The 24080-nt window shown below is 41.1% G+C and overlaps 1 protein-coding gene across 5 annotated transcripts in view; it reads right to left on the bottom strand.

Moving 5' to 3' along the window:
- Positions 1–23863, bottom strand: part of hdac9b (histone deacetylase 9b) — a 35330-nt gene extending 11467 nt beyond the window's left edge. The window contains exons 1-7 of one of the 5 annotated variants that reach the window (XM_044033773.1): positions 23532–23863; positions 18149–18212; positions 9166–9415; positions 2106–2347; positions 1586–1766; positions 283–415; positions 58–179 (exon numbers count right to left, since the gene is read on the bottom strand). In XM_044033773.1, the coding sequence (XP_043889708.1) occupies positions 58–179; positions 283–415; positions 1586–1766; positions 2106–2347; positions 9166–9274 (787 nt within the window). In that variant the 5' untranslated portion in view covers positions 9275–9415; positions 18149–18212; positions 23532–23863. Of the gene's footprint in view, positions 1–57; positions 180–282; positions 416–1585; positions 1767–2105; positions 2348–8842; positions 8963–9165; positions 9792–18148; positions 18213–23531 lie in introns of those variants that run through there. The other 4 variants (XM_044033774.1, XM_044033776.1, XM_044033772.1 and 1 more) reach the window with 4 other exon arrangements.
- Between the last annotated feature and the right edge of the window lie 217 nt (positions 23864–24080).

The following is a 24080-nucleotide window of genomic DNA, read 5'->3' on the forward strand; positions in this document are numbered from 1 at the left end:
GGTCTTTGCTGTGTGTGCACGTGCATGTGTGGTGTGTGTGTGTGTAAATGAACAAACCTGTCTTCCTCAAGGGGAAGTCGTCTTTGCTCTCTATAGGCGACGGCAGAGTGTAGTGGCAGGTGGGAGATGTCCCACCCAGAGGCGAAGAGCTTTGGTCCAGTGACGTGTGGTGAGACGACCTGATCACATAAAAGCATGTTTTTGAGATCATAAGAACTAAAGAGTGCTTCTGTGAGATTTAAATATAGTATGTGTCTCCTGAAAGACATGAACAGTACTTACGTGTACCAGAGTTTTGGGTGGTGGATGAAAGAATGGCTGGCTCCACTACCCACGGGGTCTTTGGCGGATTTGCTCAACAGAAACTCTTGGAGTTTCTGCTTCACCTCGGTACTGGCCACTGCACCTGTGGGACCAAAAGACCGAACCAAAGGGATTGGGGTCACCCTAGGGCAACAACTGATGACGATATGAAGATCTACTTTTTACCTTTATGAAACTTGCAGATTTGCTATTAATTTTTTACTAACCATGACTATTTATTTTTTTTCAATTTTCCTTTAAAATCTCCTCTTTAAGATTTTGAAGAACCCCCAACTAATGTAGGGAGATCTCCCCCTAGTGGTGCAGGAGCACAATATTAGTTTCAAGCTGCTAAAGTGATACTGCCTAGGGATGTTCTTTCCCACTGGAGGGTTACAGTTGCAGGACAACGTCTCAAATTACCTGATCTGTCCGAGCCCTAAATCTAGTTTATTATTAGCTGTAAGGTAAAAACAGATATGAAACACTCTATCTGAATCTATTTTCATTGTGCTATTGAAAGACATGTCCTCCTCAACTCAGGGCTTAAATGTCACTGGACAACCTGATGTCATCAGTTCAAGGAAACATGCCCTTGTGATCCTTCGATCATGAATATGTTCCTTTATGTGATGAATAAAGAATATAAAAAAACAACAAAAAAATAAGAAGAATAATTCCAAGTTTGTAAGACAGACAGAATATGCAGTCTTAAAATGCTACCAGATGGCAAATAAATACAACAGTTTGATTAATTAATTATTGCCAAAAACAAAATTGTGTGTCCTCTGACTGAAATACAAACATATGACTTGACTAAAGTTATCATTAATGAATGGCTGGTTGCTGTATGCGATGATAAAAAAAAAAAATTGAATCAAATGTTACATCACTTGTTTGTGTTTGTGTTGGCAGCATTTCCACGCCACCGAGCTCCAAGAGCTTAAGAAGCTACAAAGCCTACTGAGCTTCGTAGCACAAACGATGTCTGGATATTAGTAAATCATTAGTAAATAATTACGGGCTCTGTATGAAAACTGTATATGAGTCGTTTCTCAGTCAGTACAGCGTCTCGCTACAGGAAACCATTACAATTTAGCTGTTTAGATGCATGTTTTGTGTTTGGCCACACACTAAGGTAATGCATTAAAAATGACTGAAGAGGTTGAGGATTATGATGATTTCAGAGCGTCGCGGTCGCTTCAGCCTGCGGCCGTTAAAAATCACAAATTCCACCCCTGATGTTTAAAAGATGGCGATGATGGCGGTGTCAAGCTCTTACTCTCTCTGGAGCGCTCCTTAGCCCTGAGGCTGAGGCTGGAAACATGCTGCTCTCGCCGATGCCTCTCCTGCTCCTTCTCCTGCTGGCTCTGCTGCTGCTGCTGTTGCTGCTGCTGCTCGAGACGACGCTCCTTCTCAGCGAGCTCCTGCTGCTGTTTCATGGCCTGGAGCTCCTGCTGGAGCTGAGAAACACGCAGGCCTCAAGTCAGCATGGCGCACACTGATAAATATATTTTTAAAACAACAGTCTGCATTTTGCTGTGATGGACTATTCTGTACTTGTCTGTAAAAACAAGACCCACGCTGTGCTATAATGTATTGCTCAACACCCTGCCTTGCAGTGCTGAGTTTCCTTCTTTTCTGCACTGTGTAACATTATCCTGAGCTATAGTGTTTTCCACTGATCTGCACTATACCATGCTGTGTTTGTGCTCTTCTGTTTTGAACACTGCTGTGTTGTGTTGTTCCGCATGGTGCACTGCTGTGCTGTCCTGCATGCATCTGTTCGGTGCATCGCTGACCTTAAGGTGCTCCTGGAGCTGAGCCTGGTGCTGACGGGTCAGCTTCTCATGCTGCTTCTGGAACTCGCTGATCAGTAACTGCTTCTGGATCTGCTGCTGCTTCTGAATGATGAGCAACTCCTGCTGCAGCTGCCTCTCCCACAGTCCTGGGTCCGATCCTGGCCCCAGCATCCTCAGATCTGTGCGCAGGTCCAAAGGAGATAAGGGATCCACAGCCAACGGCACGTCTGGCTTAATGTCAACTGAGGATGTCAGTGGAAAGAAGAGATAAAGGAGAACATAGCTTTGTCAGTCTTTAATTGCATGGCATGATCCTGTAACAATACATTTTAGCCACGTGTATTAATATCAAGACATATTTTTGACAGTGGAATTATGAAAGGGCATGATTTTGTGTTGTTTTTAAGCTTCAGACCACTGGTTGGCAAGATCCTTTCAGCTATTTGACTGTCTTCCCCTCCTTCCACACCTCTCACTAGACTAACAATACATGTTATCCCTGTGCTAATAGCATCCCAATATATCTTAATGTATTGTATCGTCCCCTCTGTATGGAGGATATGTATTATTTTTGCCAGATTCCTGCCAATACGCAGTTTTATTTTAAATATGTATATTGCTGTAGACAAATATGTTAAAAGTTGACAAGAGAAAAGAAACATGGTAAAATAAATAAGGAAGTAAGCCCAGAAATAAGGAGCACATATTTTTCTCTCGCGATCCCCAGAAACCTGCAATTATAAAAATGTCTATAAACAAACAGCATCACATCGGTCAGTGTAGCGGCCACTGGGAGCAGCTGCAAAACACACTGAATGGACATTTGGCACGGAATGTTACAGTGGTGATTAAAGTATTTAGATAAATCCTATCTTTGCACGGCCGGATAAAATAAATAAATAAATAAATAAATAAGGGATTCCTCAGAACATCATGCAGACATCACTGCGTTATATAAATAATTCAAGGAGACGAAAGTTGACAAATCCACGTGTTTGTGATTTCACGCCACTGTGAAATTCCTGTCACTGATCTTTAAGTGCAGATACTGTAAATGTGTGCGTCCACGAGTCTTTGTCTTTGACAACTACCTTCATTGTAAGTAGTTGCCAGATACAAAGTAAGAGGACATCCCTTTGGTCTCCCAGCTCTATATATAGCATGTTCCACAGAGAAAATCAATTTCCAGTTACGAACAACAGAGACAGGGCCACTTCATCACCTACTTCCACAGAGGATGATGAGTGACTGTAAAATATTTTTTTTGTTTTTATGATAATCCACACTTCTGTTTCTTTAAAACAGTCGTGCCGCTTACAGGATCACCTATGTATGTATTTCGGGACACAGCATATTTGGCCACTGACGATATAAAGTGGCCAGTTCTTGACTAAATGACGTGTTAGTTATGCCGATCATGGTGTGACATTCAAAGAAGGGTAAGCATTGTGCAGACTGTATAATGTCTCATTGGTTTTCAAACCAGGGAAATATTCAAACCTTCTTAAAATTCCCGTGGCTACAGAGAGATTTATTGAGTGCATTCATTGGCTCAATCTTCTCAAGGGTCACATTTAAGAGAACAAGCATGGACAATGTTTTTCTTCACCACCTGCTTTTAGAAACAGTGACATGTGACACTTGATATTTTCACTTACATTGTCTAGTGTTTGTCCTCTCATGTATTTATCTTCATCATCTATAATGCAATATAGCAATTAATAAAAATTTAAACCTGCCAGAAGAAGTAGTGACGCTGGGTGTAGCTGTCAATTAAATTGCAGCGTGCCAGTGTTCACCGACGCTGTGAAGCTCACTGGCGCCCATTTGTTTTGCCATGCAGCCTGTTTTTCTTTGCCACCATTCCATGTGTATGCGGCGGTGATGATTATAAATAGAAACATAAAAGCAAGTGGCGCAATCCTGGTCTGTGACAACCCCCACACCCGAGTATCCACCACCCTAACTTGCCGCTGCCATGGCAACGCTGGCGACATAATTACGTCTCCCCATCCTGCAGATATTGAGTCTCACTGCATGTCATCTCCTGCCTACAGTGGCAATGTGACATGTTGACTATTATATCAGCTTTTCAGCGCTTATATAAGAAAGGAGTCCCCAGCAGAGAGAACATGTTACAAAACCATCCAACACACACACACAAAGGCACACAGACTCACACTCTGAAGACAGTCAGTGGCTAAGTGATATGATAAGTCGTCTTAAAACATGTTCAAAGAGTAAAGACAGTAAGAAGGGACTCCTGAGCTGTATTTCTTCTCCCTGTGTTCTAAAAACAGCGCCAATCAAATGACAGTAGAGGGAAACAGCTCAGCAGGCACCTGTAGAACAGAGCCTTCTTTCCTGACAGGGAATATTAATCTTGGCTTGAAAGTACTTGAAAAAAGGACTCTTTTGTGGAGGCTGCTATTCCAGGGGCAGCCGTGAAACTGTGAACCAGTGAAGGGCTCAGAGAATCAGAGAGCCTTCGTGACATTTTTCTCTAGTAGACCTAAATATAGCAAAAGAAAAATCCAAAAAACACGCAACAACAAAAAAGCACCTGCTGCTTTGGAGAATTTACCACTGTGATATCTAATTAATCTCATATTCCATTCTGTACCCTCATTGTGACTGGCAGTAAGGATCTCCACTTTGACACACCAAGCTGAGCCTCCATCAGAAAATCTCAGACAGTGGTTTAAGTGGGGAGGTGAAGGACGAGTGTGAAAGCTTAAGCAACCTTTGACAACCAAGGCTGGATGAAACAGCCCTTGAGGAAACCACAACAGCCTCTTGGGCCCGTTTCTATTCTCGTCCACAGTGTGGGCAAAATAACGCTGGATAAAATGGCAGCTTTGAGGGAACATAATAAGGTCCTAAAGCTACATAGGTATAGTTCTGGCTCGGCTGAATCCTCTAGCTAATGTAAAATTCATTTTTCACAATTGACATTGTCATCCGTGCTGCGTGAAACACAGGGGAAAGGTCAATGCACGCCTCTGTCTATGTACTCAAGTCAACCACAGAATACATAAGAAGCTTTGTTTCAACAGCCTCAAATTCACAGTTGATACATTTGAGTCACACGTACCCTAAACCTACCCAAAACTGAAATGTAATGTTTCTGTATTACAAAAATACTCTCCAGGCAGAGGAGAATATGGAACCACCAGTAACTGGGGCTAAATATAAATGCTTTTCTGAGCAGGGTCTTAATATAGACAATGTGCAAAAGACTGTCACAGTTGTGAGGTGGCCTGCTCAATTTAACGCGGGCAAAAATAAAAGCGCAGAGGTGCATTTATGTCACTTTTGGGTCAATTCTAAAGTGATCACTCTCGAAGAAGAAGAAGAAGAAGAAAAAGAAGAAGTAGGGTCAGTGATTCAACAGATCCACTGGCGATCATGACCCTCGCTAAGAATACTTTGTTCCGAGTGACAGTGACGTGCCTCCTGATTGGTGGAGAGTGCAGTCCTGAAGTGTCTCTAGGCACTGGTAAACAAGAGATTTATGAATGACAGGTCCCAAATTTGTTTTTAGCACAAGGGTGCGACAAGCACCCTGCCCCATGCCCAAATTCCTCCCTGTGGAGGACCTGCCAAGGGGGATTGAGTGACTCATGGCCTGTGACCACGCTCTCACTGCAGCGTCGCACCACTAGTGTCCCCAAAGTGTTTATTTCTATAACCGATATGCCTCTCATTAGCCTTGGTGGTTGTTAGAGTGACAATCACAGCCTTAATTTGAGATGTTGGATGGCGGTCTTTTTTCTTCTTTTTTTTTTTTGCCTCAGGCCACATTAGCAGTCTTCCCACCCTGGAGGGAGAATAGACGTCACGTCGTCAGTGACATTACTACTACATGTGAGGCGTCTGAAACACAGAAATAATACACAGCGAAACACTATTAGGATAAGTCATCGTGCAGGCTCACGTTGGACTTCTCACCTTGAACTTAAATGAAAAAGAAATCATTCAAACTGTAACACTATACCACTGAATATAAAGTATGCAGCTATTTTTACACCTTGCCGAGTCTGTGTTGCACCTATAGATATGTTTTGGTGTCTGTGAATGAGGCAAATGTTCACATTTCAACATAAAAAAGGGGAAAATTATGCTGCGCGAGTGTTGGCATGTAGATAAAATAATGCCCTATTTAATTTGTTCATAAAATGAGTTCAGTATGATGAATATTTATTGAAGCATTTCATCTTTTTTTTTAGTAATAATATATATTTAAGAACTTCTCTCATTTTTATTAGAATTGTTAAATATCTGCTTTTTGCAGATGTCCTTATACATTCTGCTTGGTCTAAAGCAGTGAAATCATATTTAATGGAACGCTGGTTGCTCTATCAGTGTATGAGTGTGTCTACAGAATGTTTACACTGACCATTGATAAAAACATATTTAATTCATATTTCATTATTGATGAGCCAAAAAATAAAAGAAAACAACAACAGTGGGTCCCTTTGTGTTTACACTGTAGACATGTACATTGTGAACATTTAGTGTGTTATTGAGACACTTGTTGATCTTAATTCCCTGTCTGAGGGTATAAATAGATCCAAAGATACAGAAGATGTTTGAGGGCAAAAATAAGCTGATGCTTCCAACTGCAATGTGGTGCTGGGTCTCTCATTAAGTGCCTTGTTATTTTGAGCAGCTGGCATGTCTAAAGCAGGAAACAGGTCTTTATTTTTAAGACTCAGACTCGTCCTTGCAGCTGAGCCAGAGCTGCGGCTTGCAGGCTATCTGCTAACAAAGAGAGCTGAGCCGAACCATCACAGACTAAAGGGAGCCAGAAGTCCAGTTATTACCCGCCAAACAACACCGCCGCACAAAATGATGCTGAATCTCGATCCAAGCAAAAAACACGGCGATAACGCAAGAAACTAAGTGTCCCTCTCTCAAGGCTTTACATCATTATCCACTGCCAGGTCTACATCATATAGTCAATAAAATTCAAATGTCAAATGTATTAAATCTTCAGCTGTACAAAATTTCCCTTAACACAAGCTATACAAAAAATGCAACATATATACTTTTACTTGGACTAACCTTTGATTCAAAATATAGGTTACTTCACTCCTTTAATGAGCACTCGTAAAAGCACACTGAAACAAAATCTCATCTTCTTTTGTACTGTTTTGCTCAGGCTCATCAGCAAGGGGGCACTTGAAGCATGGATGGTAAGTAGATACAGAATACAGATAAGAGGACTTGAAAGGGGCAGCATTGTTGCGCTGTGAAGGTCCCTATTCAAAGGAGCATGCATGATATTTTACATGATATTTTGCACAATTAGATTTCCCCCGCTGGAGAGCGCAGTGAGGGCCGTGCTTGTCAGAACTTTAATGTTACTGGCACTGATCAAAACAAAATATGGCCTTTTCAATTTTCGCAGTCTCTCTGAAGTATAACAACAGAGGACCTGATTTAAATGCTGCGAAGACTGCCACAGAAAACACGCTCACAAAGCTACACCGAAACAGCACTGTTCACAAAGACAGATCAATATCCTCAAACGCAGATAACAGTCGACTTTAAACGGAAAGCGTTTGCTTATAGCAAATTCACACAGAGTGATCCTGGTACAGCAGTTCATCCAGATAATGTGAGTCACTGCCAAGTGTGGAAAGAACATATTAAACAAAATCCCTACATATATACATATATATATATATGTATATATATATACATATATATATATATATATATAAATCTGTTCTGAACTGCTGTTATATCAGGAGCACGGCGAGATGGAATGATAACGCACAGACGCCTAATCTTAGCAGGCTAATGCCATAAGCTGAAAATAACTCACCTAAGAATAGCTGACCCACAGAATAAGCAAGGAGTCTGAATTAAGGCGCTCAGTATAATTGTTGTTTGGCTCACTGGCCGTCAAGACAGTGCAGCCAGATGGTCAGATAACCTGTTCTATTGACAGAGGTGGAATGTGTCATCTCCCCGTCATGCTCCCGTTTTATTTTTAAATCCCCTCACGTTCAGCCCACTGCCGGGAGAGGTTTTCAGGCACACTGTTCACTTCTCTCAAATCAGATTTAAGACAGTGTTTTGTTTTTGTTTTTTATTTCTTATGAGTTTTAGCTCATCTTTAAATACTACGCTAAAATTGGTCATATTACATTCCAGTAAATTTAGTCAAACATGACTCATTGTGCACTTTGCCGTAACGCATTCATTTGAACAGTATCGTAGAACACAATGCTTCAAGCCCGAAACTATTTCAAAAAGGCATTTTATCAATAGCAACGTTCTAAAAAAAAAAAAAAATTAAATAAATAAATCAAAGCAAAATAGGTGTGACTCATCTTAAGCCGGTGAATACAGGTTACTCATACTGATGTCAGAGTGAACTCTTTTCAATTCAATTCACTTCTCAGCACAAAAATAGAACAGTCAATGTCTGTTGTGAATAACCTGAGAGAAAGCTTTCATTTGTCCTCTCCGTACAGTTTTTCCGGTTCCCTGAAAAGTGCATGCTGACATGGAAGCTCGCAAAACACAACACTCCTTTCATGGTCACACTGACTCATTTCAGAGAAGGAGCGCATGGGAATAGTGTTAACATGTTTCTTTCTTTTTCATATAAAAATAGCACTCTTCTGCATGCTGAATAGACACAGGCGGTTTGAACTCATCACAAGACGTTTGTTAGCACAAATTCAAGTGACTACTCATCTGAGAAACACAAGAGTAAATACCTTGATTCAGGAAGAAGTGCCTGATCCTACCACGCTGCTGTGCTGAGAAGGTTTGAGTTCTCTTTTCACACAGAATGAGAGACCAGCTGAGCGCAAAGAGTTGAGAGTATGCGAGAGAGAGAGAGAGGGAGAGCGAGAGTGATAGAGAGTGAACGTGTGTGTGTGTGTGAGACTCACAGAGGATGTGAGATAGCAGAGAAGTGGGAACAGATTCAGCAAAAGGAGAAAAGGCAGGGGCAGGAATGCAAAGAAGAGGGGGGGAAAAGACGGGTAAAATACTAAGATTCCTCAAGAGGAGTAGAAACACCGGTCTGTGTGATCACCTGAGTTGTTCACGTTGTGCATCTTGCTCTGGGTGGGCTGCTGCTGGTGTCCAACGTGCCCTTCTGTTGTGGAGAAACTTGACTCGCCCTCGTAAATCGTCTGCAGCATACTCCACTCAGCGGTCAGGTCTCATCGCCAGCCTTGTGTTTCCTGTCACCAAGAGCCACCCCTCAGCCACTCAGGGGAGAGACCACGACAACAGGCAACTCTCTCGCTTCCTCTGCCTCCTCCTCTGAGAAACCACTCTCACTGTAGAGCAAAAACACAAACTGCACACTCTCTGTCTCTGCAAGCTCCCGGTGCCCTGCCTTAATCTGGTTCAAACACTAAACACAGTGTTTGGAGAAGAGACCCACTATTTTTCTTTCTAATCTGCCTCTCTTCCTATTTCTTTCCAGTCCGAGTCGTTTTTTTTCTTTCTTCTTCTCTGCAAAGTGCCTGAGCTGAGACTGAGGAAAATGTAAAGCTGGGTTGCTACGAAAGCCGTGTACCATGTACTGAGCACCTCGCTGAGGCAGTAATGCAAGCCGGGGAGGGAGCAGGCTTAATTTGCATGTGAATCAACAACTGCGTGGCCCACAGGTGACAGAAATAGAACAATGGCCAGCCCTGGCTAAAAATAGGTCAGGCGAGGCATGGGGATTGGAGCAACATTGATGTGTTTAAAAATATCACACCAAACACAGCTGTCTTCTTCAGCTCCTGCCAGAAGGCATGCCTCCTGACTCTCTCTCTGCAGATGGAGGCTTGATTCCTCCATCTCTCATTTTTCTGATTTATTCAACCAGTCTCCCTCACTCACTCTATTTCTGTCTTCATCTTGTTCTCTCAGGTACATGGCTAGAATGATCAATTCTTGCCTTGATGTAGTGGGAGAGTCTCATATTCGGCAGCATGAAATGGTGGTCGTCTTTTATGTGATTCACAAAATATGGACACACCGTGTTTTTGTTATTTGGGGGCAAATAGAAATTACAATTGTGTATTTAAAAAAAAAAAAAAAAAAAGGGTAAAAATGTGACATGACACGTCGAGTCATATGAGACACCAGAGGAACACTGTGCTCATTTAAGCGTAACCTCGCTGCATTAGCCCAGTGTTCGTATGTGTAGGGTTCAGTGTGTATCCAGGGTAGTGCTGCTTCTCAGGAAGCATGCTTTCAGCTAGCTAGCCAAGGAGGCCAACTGTAAGATGCCATAACAGCATTATCACAATTACATAAACCTCTCAAACTGTGTCAAGAGTGCCACTGCAGGATTACACATTCCATTTCCTTGATACACCCTTTTGGTGGACAGGAGAAATAACAAACACAAAAACACACATTGCAGAGATAGTAAGACTTTTTCAATACATGTTAAATCCTGTACTGGCCAACATCCATATTGACTCAAATCTGACTCCAGCCCAAAAAAGTCAAGTCAACTGTTCAATCCGACCACTGACGTAGGCGTGGGTTTGTGGCCAAGCAGCCTGTGCCTTTAAATTTTTCATCTTCCTTCATAATTTGACCTGTCCCCCAGCCAGGGGCGTGGAGCCAGCGCGGCTATTTTTAGGTCCCAAGCTCTGACGACTGGGCAACAGAGAGACGGAGAAGGAGTTTTACTGTGTTGTTTCAGCTGGACAAACATTTAACCCCTCAATTCTTTTATCACAACAACAACCAAGAAGCCAAGAAGGAAATGCACAGCTCACAGGCTCGCCCCAGACATAAAACCACTCACTCTCGAGTGATATATAACGCAGTATATGTTTTGTCATGCACTATAAAAACACGGATTATAGGGACTATGGACATGTTATGTTTTTTTCATACTTCTACCTTGATTATATATATTTAAATTATTATTATTATAAAATGATTTGTCTCTGTTGTCAGTTCTCTATGTAAAATGGTCACTCTTTGGCATACAACACGGATAAGATGGTGTGAGAGATAACACGCTTTCAAGTCCAAGGTAATGATGACTAAAGACCCAGCGCTCCGTCTGCCACAGTGTCTGTCAGAGGAGGCAAGCGCTGACCCTCAACCTATAGACTGAGGTAAAATTGATCAACCCAAGAAGTAACGTTTGACCAAACTGACTTTACTGTAGCATGACCACTGATTTCCTATTTACTCAACATGACCAAGTCATTCTGTCTAAAACTTGAATCTTTGTTCCTGCTCATGTGCTTGTTTGCAATTCCACAATTAAACTACACTGGGAAGCAACTACACACTGCTCGACCCTGCTTTTGTTATGTAATGCCATAACGTTAACATCACGTGACTTATTTTCATGAATTACTGTTTATTTATTTATTCACAAAAAGGTCCAGTGTGTAATGATTACTGACATCTAATGGTGAGACTGCAGACTGTAACAGACAGAGGACTCCATTTCCCAAGCACATTAGGGGACAAAGGATGTCATTTATTTCTTAGTTTGTGTGATTGTAAACTGATACAAACATGTATATTGTATATAATAGACAGTATATGTAATATACAGTAGTATATTCAATTTCAATTAATAGTGGAGAAGGGTTAAGATTAAAAAAGCATATGCTTATTCCTACTCCTTTTCAGGACTGTTGTTTTATTTTTCTCTTTCTTTGTTGTATTATGTTCACATGTTCAAAACAAAACCTTCATTCATTAATTCTTTCATTCAATTTCTGCCAGCAAACCTCCTCCAACCACTTCTCTGTTCCCGCCGCCCCCATCTCTCCACCATGGGGAGCAGAGCTTTCAGCCGCTCTACCACCCAAACTAAGAAATATCAATTCACTTCCACTTTTCAAATCCATTCAGAACACTCATGTGTTTAAGATGGCTTTTGTCTCTGTGATCTCAATTGCACTTTAACCTGCTTAACCTGTTTTTATTGTTTGTTTGTTTGTACATTTCCTTATTCATTGTTCGGTGTCCTTGAGCGCTGAAAGGCGCCGCTAAATAAAAAGTATTATTATTATAAAAATATGTTCCTATATTTACCTTTCATTTGTCTTTGGAAGAAGGGAACAACCTGATTTATTTGGATTCAGTTTCCAGTAACCTTGGTCAACCTGCCCTACTGCTCCTCAAAAAAAGATTAGAACACACAGAAACATTAAGTGGGACATGTAACTAGCGATTAACCTACACTTTTTTTTATTTATATCTAGCTTCCTGAGGCTGATGAGGGATTGGATGGAATTGGAAATAACTCTGTCTAAGAGGCAGGGTCCAGTAAACCTGCAATGTGGCAAGCCCATTATAGCTCTGACTGCGTCACTGGCAGCCTTTGTCTACTTTAGTCCTATTAAAGCATTTAAGTGTGAACGTCAGCGTCCCTGCTGGAGAGCCACTCTGCTCTGCTCTCCGGGTCCAGGGCTCAACTTACTGTCACCTCCCTCATATCAAACTCAGACAACTGTGTGTGTGTGTGTGTGTCTGTGTACATGCGCGTGTGTATGTTGTGACAGTACAGACGTGGAGTGGGGGAATATTACAGACGAGGGAACAAGTGGGCTAGAGCAGTGAAGTGCCCCTAGCACTTTCCAAATATAAATCGAAGGCCATTATAGCCTATTTTAAAGAACACAAGATGTCAGTCATACACGCAGAGACACATCCATGCGCACATCACTGTTCTGTTGTTAACTTCACTCTTGTCAATTCAAATGATCTATTGGGACTAGTGATATAACAAAGAGATATTTCCCGCTATGGTACTTCAGCGCTCACTGTTCTATTTCAAGAAACTGTGGTCATAACCTGGAGACTTGTTTTTTTCCTCTACTCGCAGTTCCACGATTACTGTACAAGTTCCAAATCAACTCCCAAAGTTCTGCGGCTTAATCACAAGAGCACTGCTGCCTTGTGACACACTGTACATGATGAAACCCAGCAGGGAGGCCGACTGGAGAAGGGAGAGAGCTGAACTTAAGTGTTGCAACAGATATTACAACTAATTTGATCTGGCTAGAAAATGTTTTGTTCCCCTTAATAGCAGATGATCCATGTGTGGGAGGGTGTGAGTCAGTCATGTTTTGTTGTTCCGTGTTCTCTGAGCATCAAAACCCCATGTGGTGGTGGTGGTGATGTCAGGAAGAGAGAAAGAGGGGAGGGGTGTATTGTAAAATAAAGTGACCACAGAGTGAATGGCATAGCTTATTTGAAGAATTAGTTTAACGAAATTAATTTCATCCACTTCTCTGCCTTCCTTCATACAGCCGCTCTTCCTGCCTCTGCCTGTATGCAGAGTTTCATCATGCCACCCCAGGAGGACTGCAGCGGATGTGAAGTGTGGCGGAGGGGACTTTCTTCCCCAGAGAAGGGATACTAACAGCAACTTCAGACATAACCATGCTTCTTATCTCTAGTGGCCACACCTCAGCACTGAGGGCAGCCCTGTTACAGGAGGGAATTTACATCTCCACAACAATTACCTCAATGTCTACCATCTTACTTCATCATGCTCGAGCTCAGCCATCCTACCTGCTAAAAGCCACAGGTAATGCTCTGTCACTTCAAACAGGACATTTTCCTTTTACCTTGCAGTCAGCCTCATAAAAGCACAAAGGCACTACAGCTGTTGATTTGATGGTAAAATCCAATTAGCCTGTACATCTGGATGTGTTATATGAGCGTGTTTCCCCACTAATGATTTGGGCGCTCTTGCTTTTATTGGGTTATTCTGTCTGGCATCCTGTGGAATTTCCTGTTGGACTTGCAGGGTGATATAGAATGCACTTAACAGGTTGGATCAAATAACATGAAAAAGCATAAAGGAAGTCATGTTTTGTACTTAATCTTGAAACATAGCCAACACAGTTTTGCAGGATGGAGTCCATACAGCTTTGTGTTTCCTCTCTGTCTCTGTTTAGAAAAAACAAGGTACTATTCAAAGCAAGGGATGAATCAACAAATGTTTTTCAAGGTAAAAAAAAAAAGAAAAACATCGACATTTCCACCTAACTTAAATGTGAGAGACAGTCTGAACTAAAACAAGGCTCCAAAAAGGCAAAAACACAATTTCAGAGCATCCAGTCATTGTGCACTGACCTTGAGGTCAGTTTACTTTCTATCTTTGAATAAGTCCCTGATGCCCTGCCTTCATCTGCTGCCATAGGCTTTCTAAAAATAGATGTGGGGCACAAAAAGCCCACTGGAAACAGAGGGCAGCTCCCAGTGTTTTTACTGATCAATGTGCAAATCTGTGCTGAAAACCATTGATTCACTGTCTGTATCAAATTGACCATGTTGTTGTTGTACAACTTCCACCTTATATTCAGTCATTATGAGCTCACTTTGTGACTTAGTCACCTTGCTAAGGATCCTTCTCTCAAATGAAGCTGAACTATTGATCCCCTAATGATACCAAGAAGGCTCAGCATTGATTGGAGTCTTAAGAACTTCATTCCAAGCATCAGCTGGCATTTTACTTACATATCAGCCAATGAACATGAAGCAGGACTTTTCTGCATGAATTCACACACAATCATTGCGTCAGTGACTCTTTGGCCTACATCACTGAAACGCCTGCAGAAGTCAAACACCTCGTCCCTATCGTACAGACACACTAGCCCAAACAGACACATGTGACATTGATGGAAACCAGCCAAGCTTAGCTGACCTTAGAAAATCCCTGAGGGATTAATAAATACAAAGGTTCTCTGTTCCGAGGCATCCTTCCAATCCACATCCTGCTAGACGAACCCATGTATGAGGATAATCATAGCATCAATCCCTCCCAGGTGACTTTAAGATCTTACTGTGGTAGCAAAATACAGTATATCTTTTCTGTTAGAACCACAGATTTCCAAGTTGTTGTTAGTTATATAGCGGTATTTTTATTTCAGTCACAGAAAAAGCAGAATGAGTGATTTTACTTCAGTGACCTGAATATGTTTAACACACTTAGGAAAATCCCAACAGTGCAACATAATGAAACCTATAGTTGTTTCATATTAGGCTGTACTTCACGCTCAAATGCCTTTCTAGATTTGTCAATGACCTTTTCAATTCTTAACTCCATTCATGGATTTTAACGGTAAAATAAGAGCAACAGGAAATCAAGTTTACTATGGGAAGGGAGGGCTGGAGCTTATTGTCCAGGCCACTTCCACCTACGCCAACACTTCTAAACTTGACCACAGCACAGTCACAGCACTCTCCTCCTGTGGTGGCTCAAAGGTCTACAAGACAACAATGCCTCTGAAAAATAGCTCTTCCTCTGATTATTAGGCTTGTGCTAATGCATACCAGGAAATGTCCCACAGTGCACCCACAACCTCCGTTACAATGCTAATGTCTGGACTGCTCCATATGCATAAACCTGGAGGGGCTTTTTAAATGCTTTGCTGCAGTGACCTTGAGTTTCTGGAACTTACAGCATCCAGTTCACATGTTTCCCTTTTTTCTGAACCACAGTTAGTAATTCAGCCAGATCAGCTCCCATGCAGTGGAACTTTGTGGCTTGTGTTACACAAATTCCCAAGAACATAGTTAAGACTATGTTCTACTTTTGTTATTCCTAAGAGAGCACCTAAACCACTCACTATTTCCTCTGTCCCCAGGGAGGCAAAGGAATAGTTCATGGGTCATCTCACTTGTTTGGTGGTAAAACAATGGTATGTGCAGGAAATACTTGCTGGGTTTTTTTTCACAAAAATATAAATATCTTGTCTCACCCTATGAAAATGCAGGCTTTTTTTGTGTTCTATTATGTAACAATTAAAACATCATAAATCAATTCACAACCATTTTGTCTCTACAACCACTTCACATTTGTGAGTTTCATCAGCTTAGTTTAATAATGGAAGCATGGCATTAACTACAGTAAGGCAGCGGGACCTGTAATTAAGGGACAGTGTCCAATGGGGTAAAGCCCCTGATGGATCCTTCAGCAACAGTGCACCCTGCAGGTTGATTAAGAACATGGACAAGAAATGTAGAAATCAAGAACTGCCATGTTGACATGCTAAAATATTACTGTGAACTTTTCAGAGCAAACTCCAAGGAAGTTGTTCTCAAGAAGAGAAAATGCCGCAAATGCACTGGTGGTACTTCCAAGAAGCACAATATTAAACAAGACACTTCCAATGGACAAACCAACACTCTACCGCACACACGCACACACATTCACACAGCGATGCCACCATACTGTGCTTGGGAGTGGCTGCAATGTTCCTGCCCTCTGCCTTTCATCTCAGATCCAGTGACCAAACTGACTTTTTTTTAGTCCAGCCACTTAAATAACACAGGGACTAACAAGCTTCAGCTCTCTCTCGTAAAACATGTGGAAATTACCAGCACATTACAAAAACGGTTAAGAGACAATATCCTCAAAGCTATCAAACTCTTTTTTTTCACTGACGCTGTAAACGGATGCTGCTCCGTGTGAAGAAAAATCCAATTTTTAAATGTATTTCACAACATGAACAAAATATTGAGATTCATTTTTCATATACTTTTATAAGAGCAAAGTAAAGATTAAAAGAATAAAAAACACTAAAGGCATCCATCAAAACGTCTTTTCAAGCCTACCTTTTTGGAAACTTTTAATTTTGTCAGCAGCTTGGCCAAGATAGTGCCACTCAAAGCTACGGGACATTTTAGAGAATGCTCTAAGGTTGTCACCTCAAAGAGGGTTCAAAAAAAAAAAGTTCTGTTTTGGAAACAGATGGGCTGGTAACCCTTTCACACCTATGTGGCCACAGCGACTTTTATGAGGGCTCTGCTCTTAGATATGCAGCAAGTGTGTCCAATCTGTGTGTAATTCCTGGATCAGTTTGTTCTGCACATTTCACGCCAAGTGGGAAGAGGTTGCGGCCATGACCTCCTGCAGTCCTATAACTCACAGGATGGGCTGATAGAGGTGGCAGATACCTCCAGATGAAAGCTAACAACAAAGAGATGTTTAGCATGACGCACGGCAGTCCACTTCAGGGCCCCGGAGGATGATGGGATGGCATGGAGTAACAACTAATGGGCCTGTGAAGTACGAAGTTTGTCTGTTTCTGCCATCAGGGGAAATGGCCCCACCCTGTGTCAGTTAAGTGACAACCAGCCCATCAGACTGGGCATACCGAGAACTCTGAAGCACAGCTCATTTATCACCTTCAGTGATTTCACCATACAAATTTGACAGACGAGGCTCATGGTGGAGCCACTTCCTATGACGCAGATCAGTGCTGACAGACACTTTGAAATGTAATCATTTGGTTTTCAAATAGAATACGCTTTCAATGATTACTTAAGGCAAGGGGTTTGATTTAGCATTTTGTGAAAGTGGATGCTTAAAAGGCAAACAAGGACAAACAGCTCCACCCACATAGATCTGATGCATAAACTGAGTGGAAAAGCACAAGAGAGGAAATAAAGTTGTTTTCCTGGTCTGCGAAAAGCCATAGTTCCCTGTCTGTTTGTTGCATTCTGCAGTCTCACCAGTAGATGTCACTAGTTATCACACACTGGACTGTTAAATTGAAATACAATAAACTTATACAGCTCAAATCTGAGGCAGTGAAACTGCAGTGAACAAAGTTGACGAACAAATAAACAAATAAGCAGTGGGAGAAACAAACACTTGAGAGTGTGATAGTGTGAGGAAAAACTTATTTAAGTCAGAGAATAATTTTTGGCACCTTGTCTGCACAATGTCAGCTCTACAGCCACACTCTTGCTTCTACTGGAGAGCCACCAGTAGTAAGGAACAGCAAAAATAAATAAAGGTGTGAACATGACTTAATTTCCATGTCTTTTTCATGACAACACCATGAGACAAAGGCCAGAACTCCCCTCCACATGCTTCTGTTTATCCTCAAAACACACACAGCGCACCCAGAAAAAGCCTGACCAAAAACAGAACTCAGGGGCAAAATAAATAATATTGCTTACATCACCTAGTCATGCACATCATCACTGAGTTCGGAGGCTTGTGGACTGTAAAAACACAGCAGCAGCAGCAGCATGGGTCTATAATGTTCCCAACACTAATGTACAGATCTTACCTGACTGTCTTCACATGAGAATGTCCCTGCCAGAACAACGAGGTCACTCCAAGGAATGTTCTCTCTAAACATCAAGCAGATACAGTTATGTCAGTATTTGTCAAAACGTATTTCCATTATGTCACTTGTTTTAGGTTGCTGAAAAGGTATGATACTTAAAGGTACAGTAGGGTGGGAGATCCTGGAAAAACAACGTTTTGAATTCAAAAGTCCAAGTCCCTTTCTTCAGACTTCCCTCTGAAGCCACACCTCCAGATCACAGGAATGCGAAGAGCATGGTTTCACATAGATTTGTAAGTAACTTTCGGTAATGCTAACTTTTTATAGATACTTGTTCGGTTGACAACGTGATGCCGAAAAACAACAAATACTCTTAAAAGATCACAAAGACATAAAGTGAACCTACCTGTCCACTAGAAACAGAGCCACCATGGCATCACTTTGCAGGCCTTTCTGGGTTCAAACACATCACCAATGTTCACTCTCGCCTTTTTCTAACAAGTGGCTTTCTCAAAAAACGTGTTTCATTTGCGACCGACACCTGTTGTTGGCACCTTTTCTGCCGTAACTTTGCTGCAACTGTCTCTAGCTATGCTAGGCAGTTGCTAGCTTATGCTAGCCTCTGGTGCTGTCTTTTCCGTACTGTAAAACGTTGAAATGAAGAGGGGTACGCGATGCATCACGCTTCAATTAATTCATTTGGGGCGTTGAATATGATTGGATGGTGTTTTTACAGGCCTGTCCATTCCACAGGTGAATGACATTTTCTTTATTTTTGTGATGATGCATTCATTAATTAGTGACAATCAGGGTGCGAAGAGGATTTTAAAAAATGATCTCCCACCCTACCTTTAAAGGGTATAAGCTTTTCGAGGGTAAAATGAGCATAAAACCTAGAAAAACACAACTTGATAGAAAACCAAAGAACTTGTAGATGTAGAATGTTTACCATGTGACAGTGTGGCTTGTGTGTATTATAGTGATGTTTTTCTGACATCATTCTGCATCTGTACTGCTTCAACATATGTAATTACGCATTTCATCCTGTCATTACAGCTTCCTGTCCTGCAACAACGAAGAGAACATACAGTCGCAATGCATGCAGCCACTGCAGAACAGAGACCAGCACCTTCCTCTGAGCATCGACAACACCCCTCCTCCCACAAAAAACTCACTGACCCAAACCCTTTTTTTTCCCAGTCTAAGAGAAATGTCAAATCCAGAGCTAGAACTCATCTTTTTGAAGGGAACATTGCAGCCAAATATAGCCCGCTAGCCTCTATGCTGCCTCACGTACATCAGGCTCTACAGGTTCTGCTCACAGCGGTGAATTTTGGCAGACTGCCATGTAGTCACTTACTATTAAACTCCATAACTGTACAAAGAAAATGATAACTAAGCAGTGGAGTGTACACTGTTGCCTGGTTACCTAATGCCATGTTGGGAATTCATCTAGCTATGGAACAGAGAACACTTGGAGCCAGAGCCAATAATAGATCCCTAGACCACACAAAAAATAGTTTAAGGGTGTCAACAACCATGGCCAACATGAAGCTGAGAAACATTTCATGAGATTTAAGAATCCACTCTCACTTCTCAGTGTGCATTCATATGCATTTTTAAGTGTTTCTGTATTTGCAGCCACTTGTGAAAGTATATAATTATTATCTGTCATTTTGCAAGTGATGGATTGAGAGAGTGATGGATTGAGAGAGGGCTTATTTCCAAGTGTGAAAATCCAGCTAAAGAAACACATTATGCTGACTGACAGTGACTGATGTGTACTAATTACAAAAGGTGTTTATTCACTAATTCTCCCTTTCTGAGAAGTATGTGGACCAAGACAGATTCAAAATGAAAAAGTAGAGAATCACAGTATCAAAAGATTTACTAAATAAAACTTATTATATTATAATAATAATAATAACATAATAAGTTATATTCCCATTGCTAGTTTTAATGTAGCTTATATAAGAGCAGTTTAAATTTGGCCTAAATATCCTTAATGTACCAGAAAATGTCACAAATAAATATTATCATCATCCGCTTGCCTGTAACTGCTTTATTCCTGCACAGTATTTGCAACACAGCATGTATGTTGCCTGTAGAAGTGCCATAAACTCATTAAATCATCAAACACCAAGCATGAGGTGTACAGTTCTGGTCAGTACAACATTAACCTTTTTCATAATACTCTTTACATTCTTTAAGAGCCGTCTCCTCTATACATGGCTCATTAAATCTATAACCAATCAAATTTATGAATAAAATATTTGGATAGCTGCTGTGCATGTGCATGTTAAAAACAAACTGTCCGTGTCATATTCATTTCACACCAATGATGTGTTATAAAATCTGTCATAAATATCAAACAAGACTGAACTTACTTCGGTTGAGCGGTGGGTGTTCTTGATGTCTTATTGAGAACATTATTATTTAAATATTGTCATGAACTAAAAACCGTACATCTTCAACCGTGTAGCTTTTAATATGACAATGACACAACTGCACACAGAGACCCATTTAATGTGCAAATCCGCACAACACACATGTAAACAATTACAATTTGTGTTTGTGTGACAATAGCCAAACTGAAGCAGAAGATTCACTTGCTTTCAGTCACCACAACATTCTTTTTCTCTACTGAAACCAGTGTCTGCTAAATGACGCAAGGGCAGCTGTCGCACTGTCACAGTCAATCAAGGACGGCACACAAACACAGGAAGTAAATCCGTGGTGGCAAAGTGTAATTCATCACTTTCATCACTTTAGTTGTGAAAAAGGGGAGAAGGAATTGTATTCTCTCCACTTTGATTAACAAGCTCATTCTCACTTGTTATGTCATTTCTGCTGGTTATTGTGCAAGGTCAATAGACTAGTTAATATTACAACTCTATCAAACAACAATTTTACAACTATAATAAGTCACCATGGTTAACATGCATAATAGAGCAGGACTGTGACAAACTGCTATTGAGAACACTGCTCACGAGTTGTACATCTGAACATATCTCAACAACAAGTTATCAAATCCAGTGAATAATCCACAGATGCCTTCCAAGATTTGTTCTATCAAAGACATTTTGTCTCATTAACACATTCATTGGTACTATGAAATTATGTGTGAGGCCAAGTGTAAGGTGCTGTTAAAATGACTTTCTCTCTGTGACACAGCTCAGATGGTACCTGCCCCCTCAAGCCATCTGAGCAGTGCAGGCATCTGTGAGCATTAACCTGCCAAGAACAAGTCTAATGTAAAAATATGATAAATATTCAGAAATGGAAAGATGGCTGAAGGGTCATTTGGAGTGGCTGTGACAGGCTTTCATGACAAGACTGAGCCGTGCTTTTCTCGTGTCACTGTCTGAGTGAGAATGTCATGTCTACACTGGAGGGTCTGTGGTTCTGCGGGTTTTCCTATTACATTGCTCCGAGACGACTGAAATGCACTCGCCATGCGACGACTGTGGAATAAACACTGGTCACCGATGCCATCGCACGTGAATCATTTAAAATGCAACACATCTGCTTAAAGTTGTTGTCTGAGTGATTGGGTGTTCAGCAAAACAGCCAAGAACCAAACTAGCAGAATAAAATAACCCTCATTACAAGTGCAGTCAGAGAGGTGTCATCTGTTACCAGCATGTAAGACAAGCTCTGACTGTCGACTCCACTCTGACATGTTGTGATGACAGTTTTAGTATCCAAACCAAAAATGAGAGAAAGTAGCTTCATATTCAAAAAGGTCTTCAGAAACCATAAACGCACACAATACAATCGGCAATTAAATGGTTGTGTATATTGCGATTATATTTAAATTATATTATATTTAAAGCTGCTTCATTTTGGGCTTCCTAAACCTGAAATCTCACTCTGTCAAGCAATACTATCAGCCCTGTCTGAGGGAGCATTTGTTGCAGCAACAATTATCCTGTCAAACTTTTTTGTGTTTCAGTCAGAACCTTTGTGCAGCCGTCTCGCTGTACTAGTTTCTGTTGCCTCCATGTGCCATGTGCAAATAGGGTGACCAGGTGTCCCAGTTTGCAGGGGACTGCACAGCATTTGCACCCTGTGTCCTACATCCAAAATATTGAGACAATGTCCCACATTTTATTTGACTCTACTGATGCTTTTCTGAAAAAGTATTCGTCTGACTGTGTAAAAAAAAGAGGCGGGCTGTCACCGCAGAGCTGCTTGTCTGATGTCAATCAAGATGTGTTATGTGTTGTTATACTTTAATAACGTAAATATACGTAAATAATGGACTTTTTTTTTTATTTACTCGACTGCTTGAATATTTTATAATCCATAGCTTTTATAAATCAACAGTAGTTAAATTGATACATTCAGTCTACCCAGGGTTTATTGGGTGAATAGACAATCTATCAACATTTTACACTAACTCTCGGCACTGATAACGAGTGGCCCACACTGTCCCACATAACAATGCTCTCTGTTCCACATTTCTGTGTTGGGATCTGGTCAACCTATGTGCAAATCACTTTCTGTGTGCAGCACGAGAATAGAAAAGAAAAGAGAGCTAAACACCACTGTACTAACACAGAGAGTTGTGTGCAGCTCATATCAGGCTCAATGGTGAAGTTTTTTCTCAGAAAAAATAAAAAAATCTAATGAATAAAATGTGTGGAGGTTTTGTAACACAAGCAAGCTAAATAAATTCAAAAACAAATTATGTACAACACAGGAAGTAGCAGAATGTATGACATGGAACGTGGGATATGAAATATTCTGCAACGCACAGTGCAAAGACACAGACATTGTAAAGATAAAAGATTAACTTTTAAGTGTGGAATACAGGTGTAAAGAACTATACATCTAAGTGTTGAGTTAAAGTACAGTATTAATGCAGGGGACAGAGGGTCTCTGATTCTGACCAAACACTATTTTATTTATTTTATTATATATGTATACAGTATGTATATATGTATGTGTATACTTATATGTATATTTATTTATACACACACATATATATGTGTATATATATACATAAATAGTTGCAGGCTTTTTGTAGAAGGCAGGGACAGGCAGACGAAACTGCTCATATCACGTAGTCTGTGGTATATTTTTATTTGTCGTGGACAATGCGACCACCTGTGTGACCGCAGCACCGACGTATTAATGCGCTGACCTTACCAGCGGTTCTATGTTCTAGTTCCTGTTTACGCGCATTCAAATTGCATTGCTTTTTCTACTATGTGGGTCATTTAATACACTCTTATTAAACGACTTAATTATTAACCCGTTGTTGCCACTGTTTCGCTTTTACAGGAATTGGCTTATAGGAAATATTGTGTACACATATCGCGTCGAATAACTTTCAACATAAAGAAGAATCGGAAAATGAGTGAGTGAGAAGTTGTACCTTGATTAGTAGAGGGGGGTGAGGGGTTGTAGAGGCTGCGTCGCCAGGTTGGAGATTGTGCAGGTGGACGGACGGCGGCGTGACGACTGAGCTATAAATAATCTCGGCTGGTCGAAACAGGGGACGCGGTAAAATCTGAGCCGAGCAGAGGCAGTGCCAGTCTGAGTGCCCTGTCTGCCTCCGCTGTCCCTCTGATCATCTGCGTGATAGAGAGACGAGGTCAGCTTTGACCGCAGGAGTATCTGGTCAGTATTTTCAGAATGCATAAACAGAACAGGCTTGCATGGAAACAAGTCGTGCTTTTTCCTCTATTCATATAGCGAACATATAATTGTATTATATTAAACTGCTTTGCTATCTATCTATCTATCTATCTATCTATCTATCTATCTAACTAGTTGTTGCTCACTGTTCACAAAGAAGCTATTCTTTTCTTAATATTGCATGAAAGCATAAATGTGACAGCTGCAGCAACCAAAGAATACGGTTTGCGATGGTGCACCTCCTAAAAATAGCACCTGTAGCTCCACAAGGCCAAGTAAGACCTCA

This window comes from Solea senegalensis, linkage group LG9, assembly GCF_019176455.1.
Source record: "Solea senegalensis isolate Sse05_10M linkage group LG9, IFAPA_SoseM_1, whole genome shotgun sequence".
NCBI lineage: Eukaryota > Metazoa > Chordata > Actinopteri > Pleuronectiformes > Soleidae > Solea > Solea senegalensis.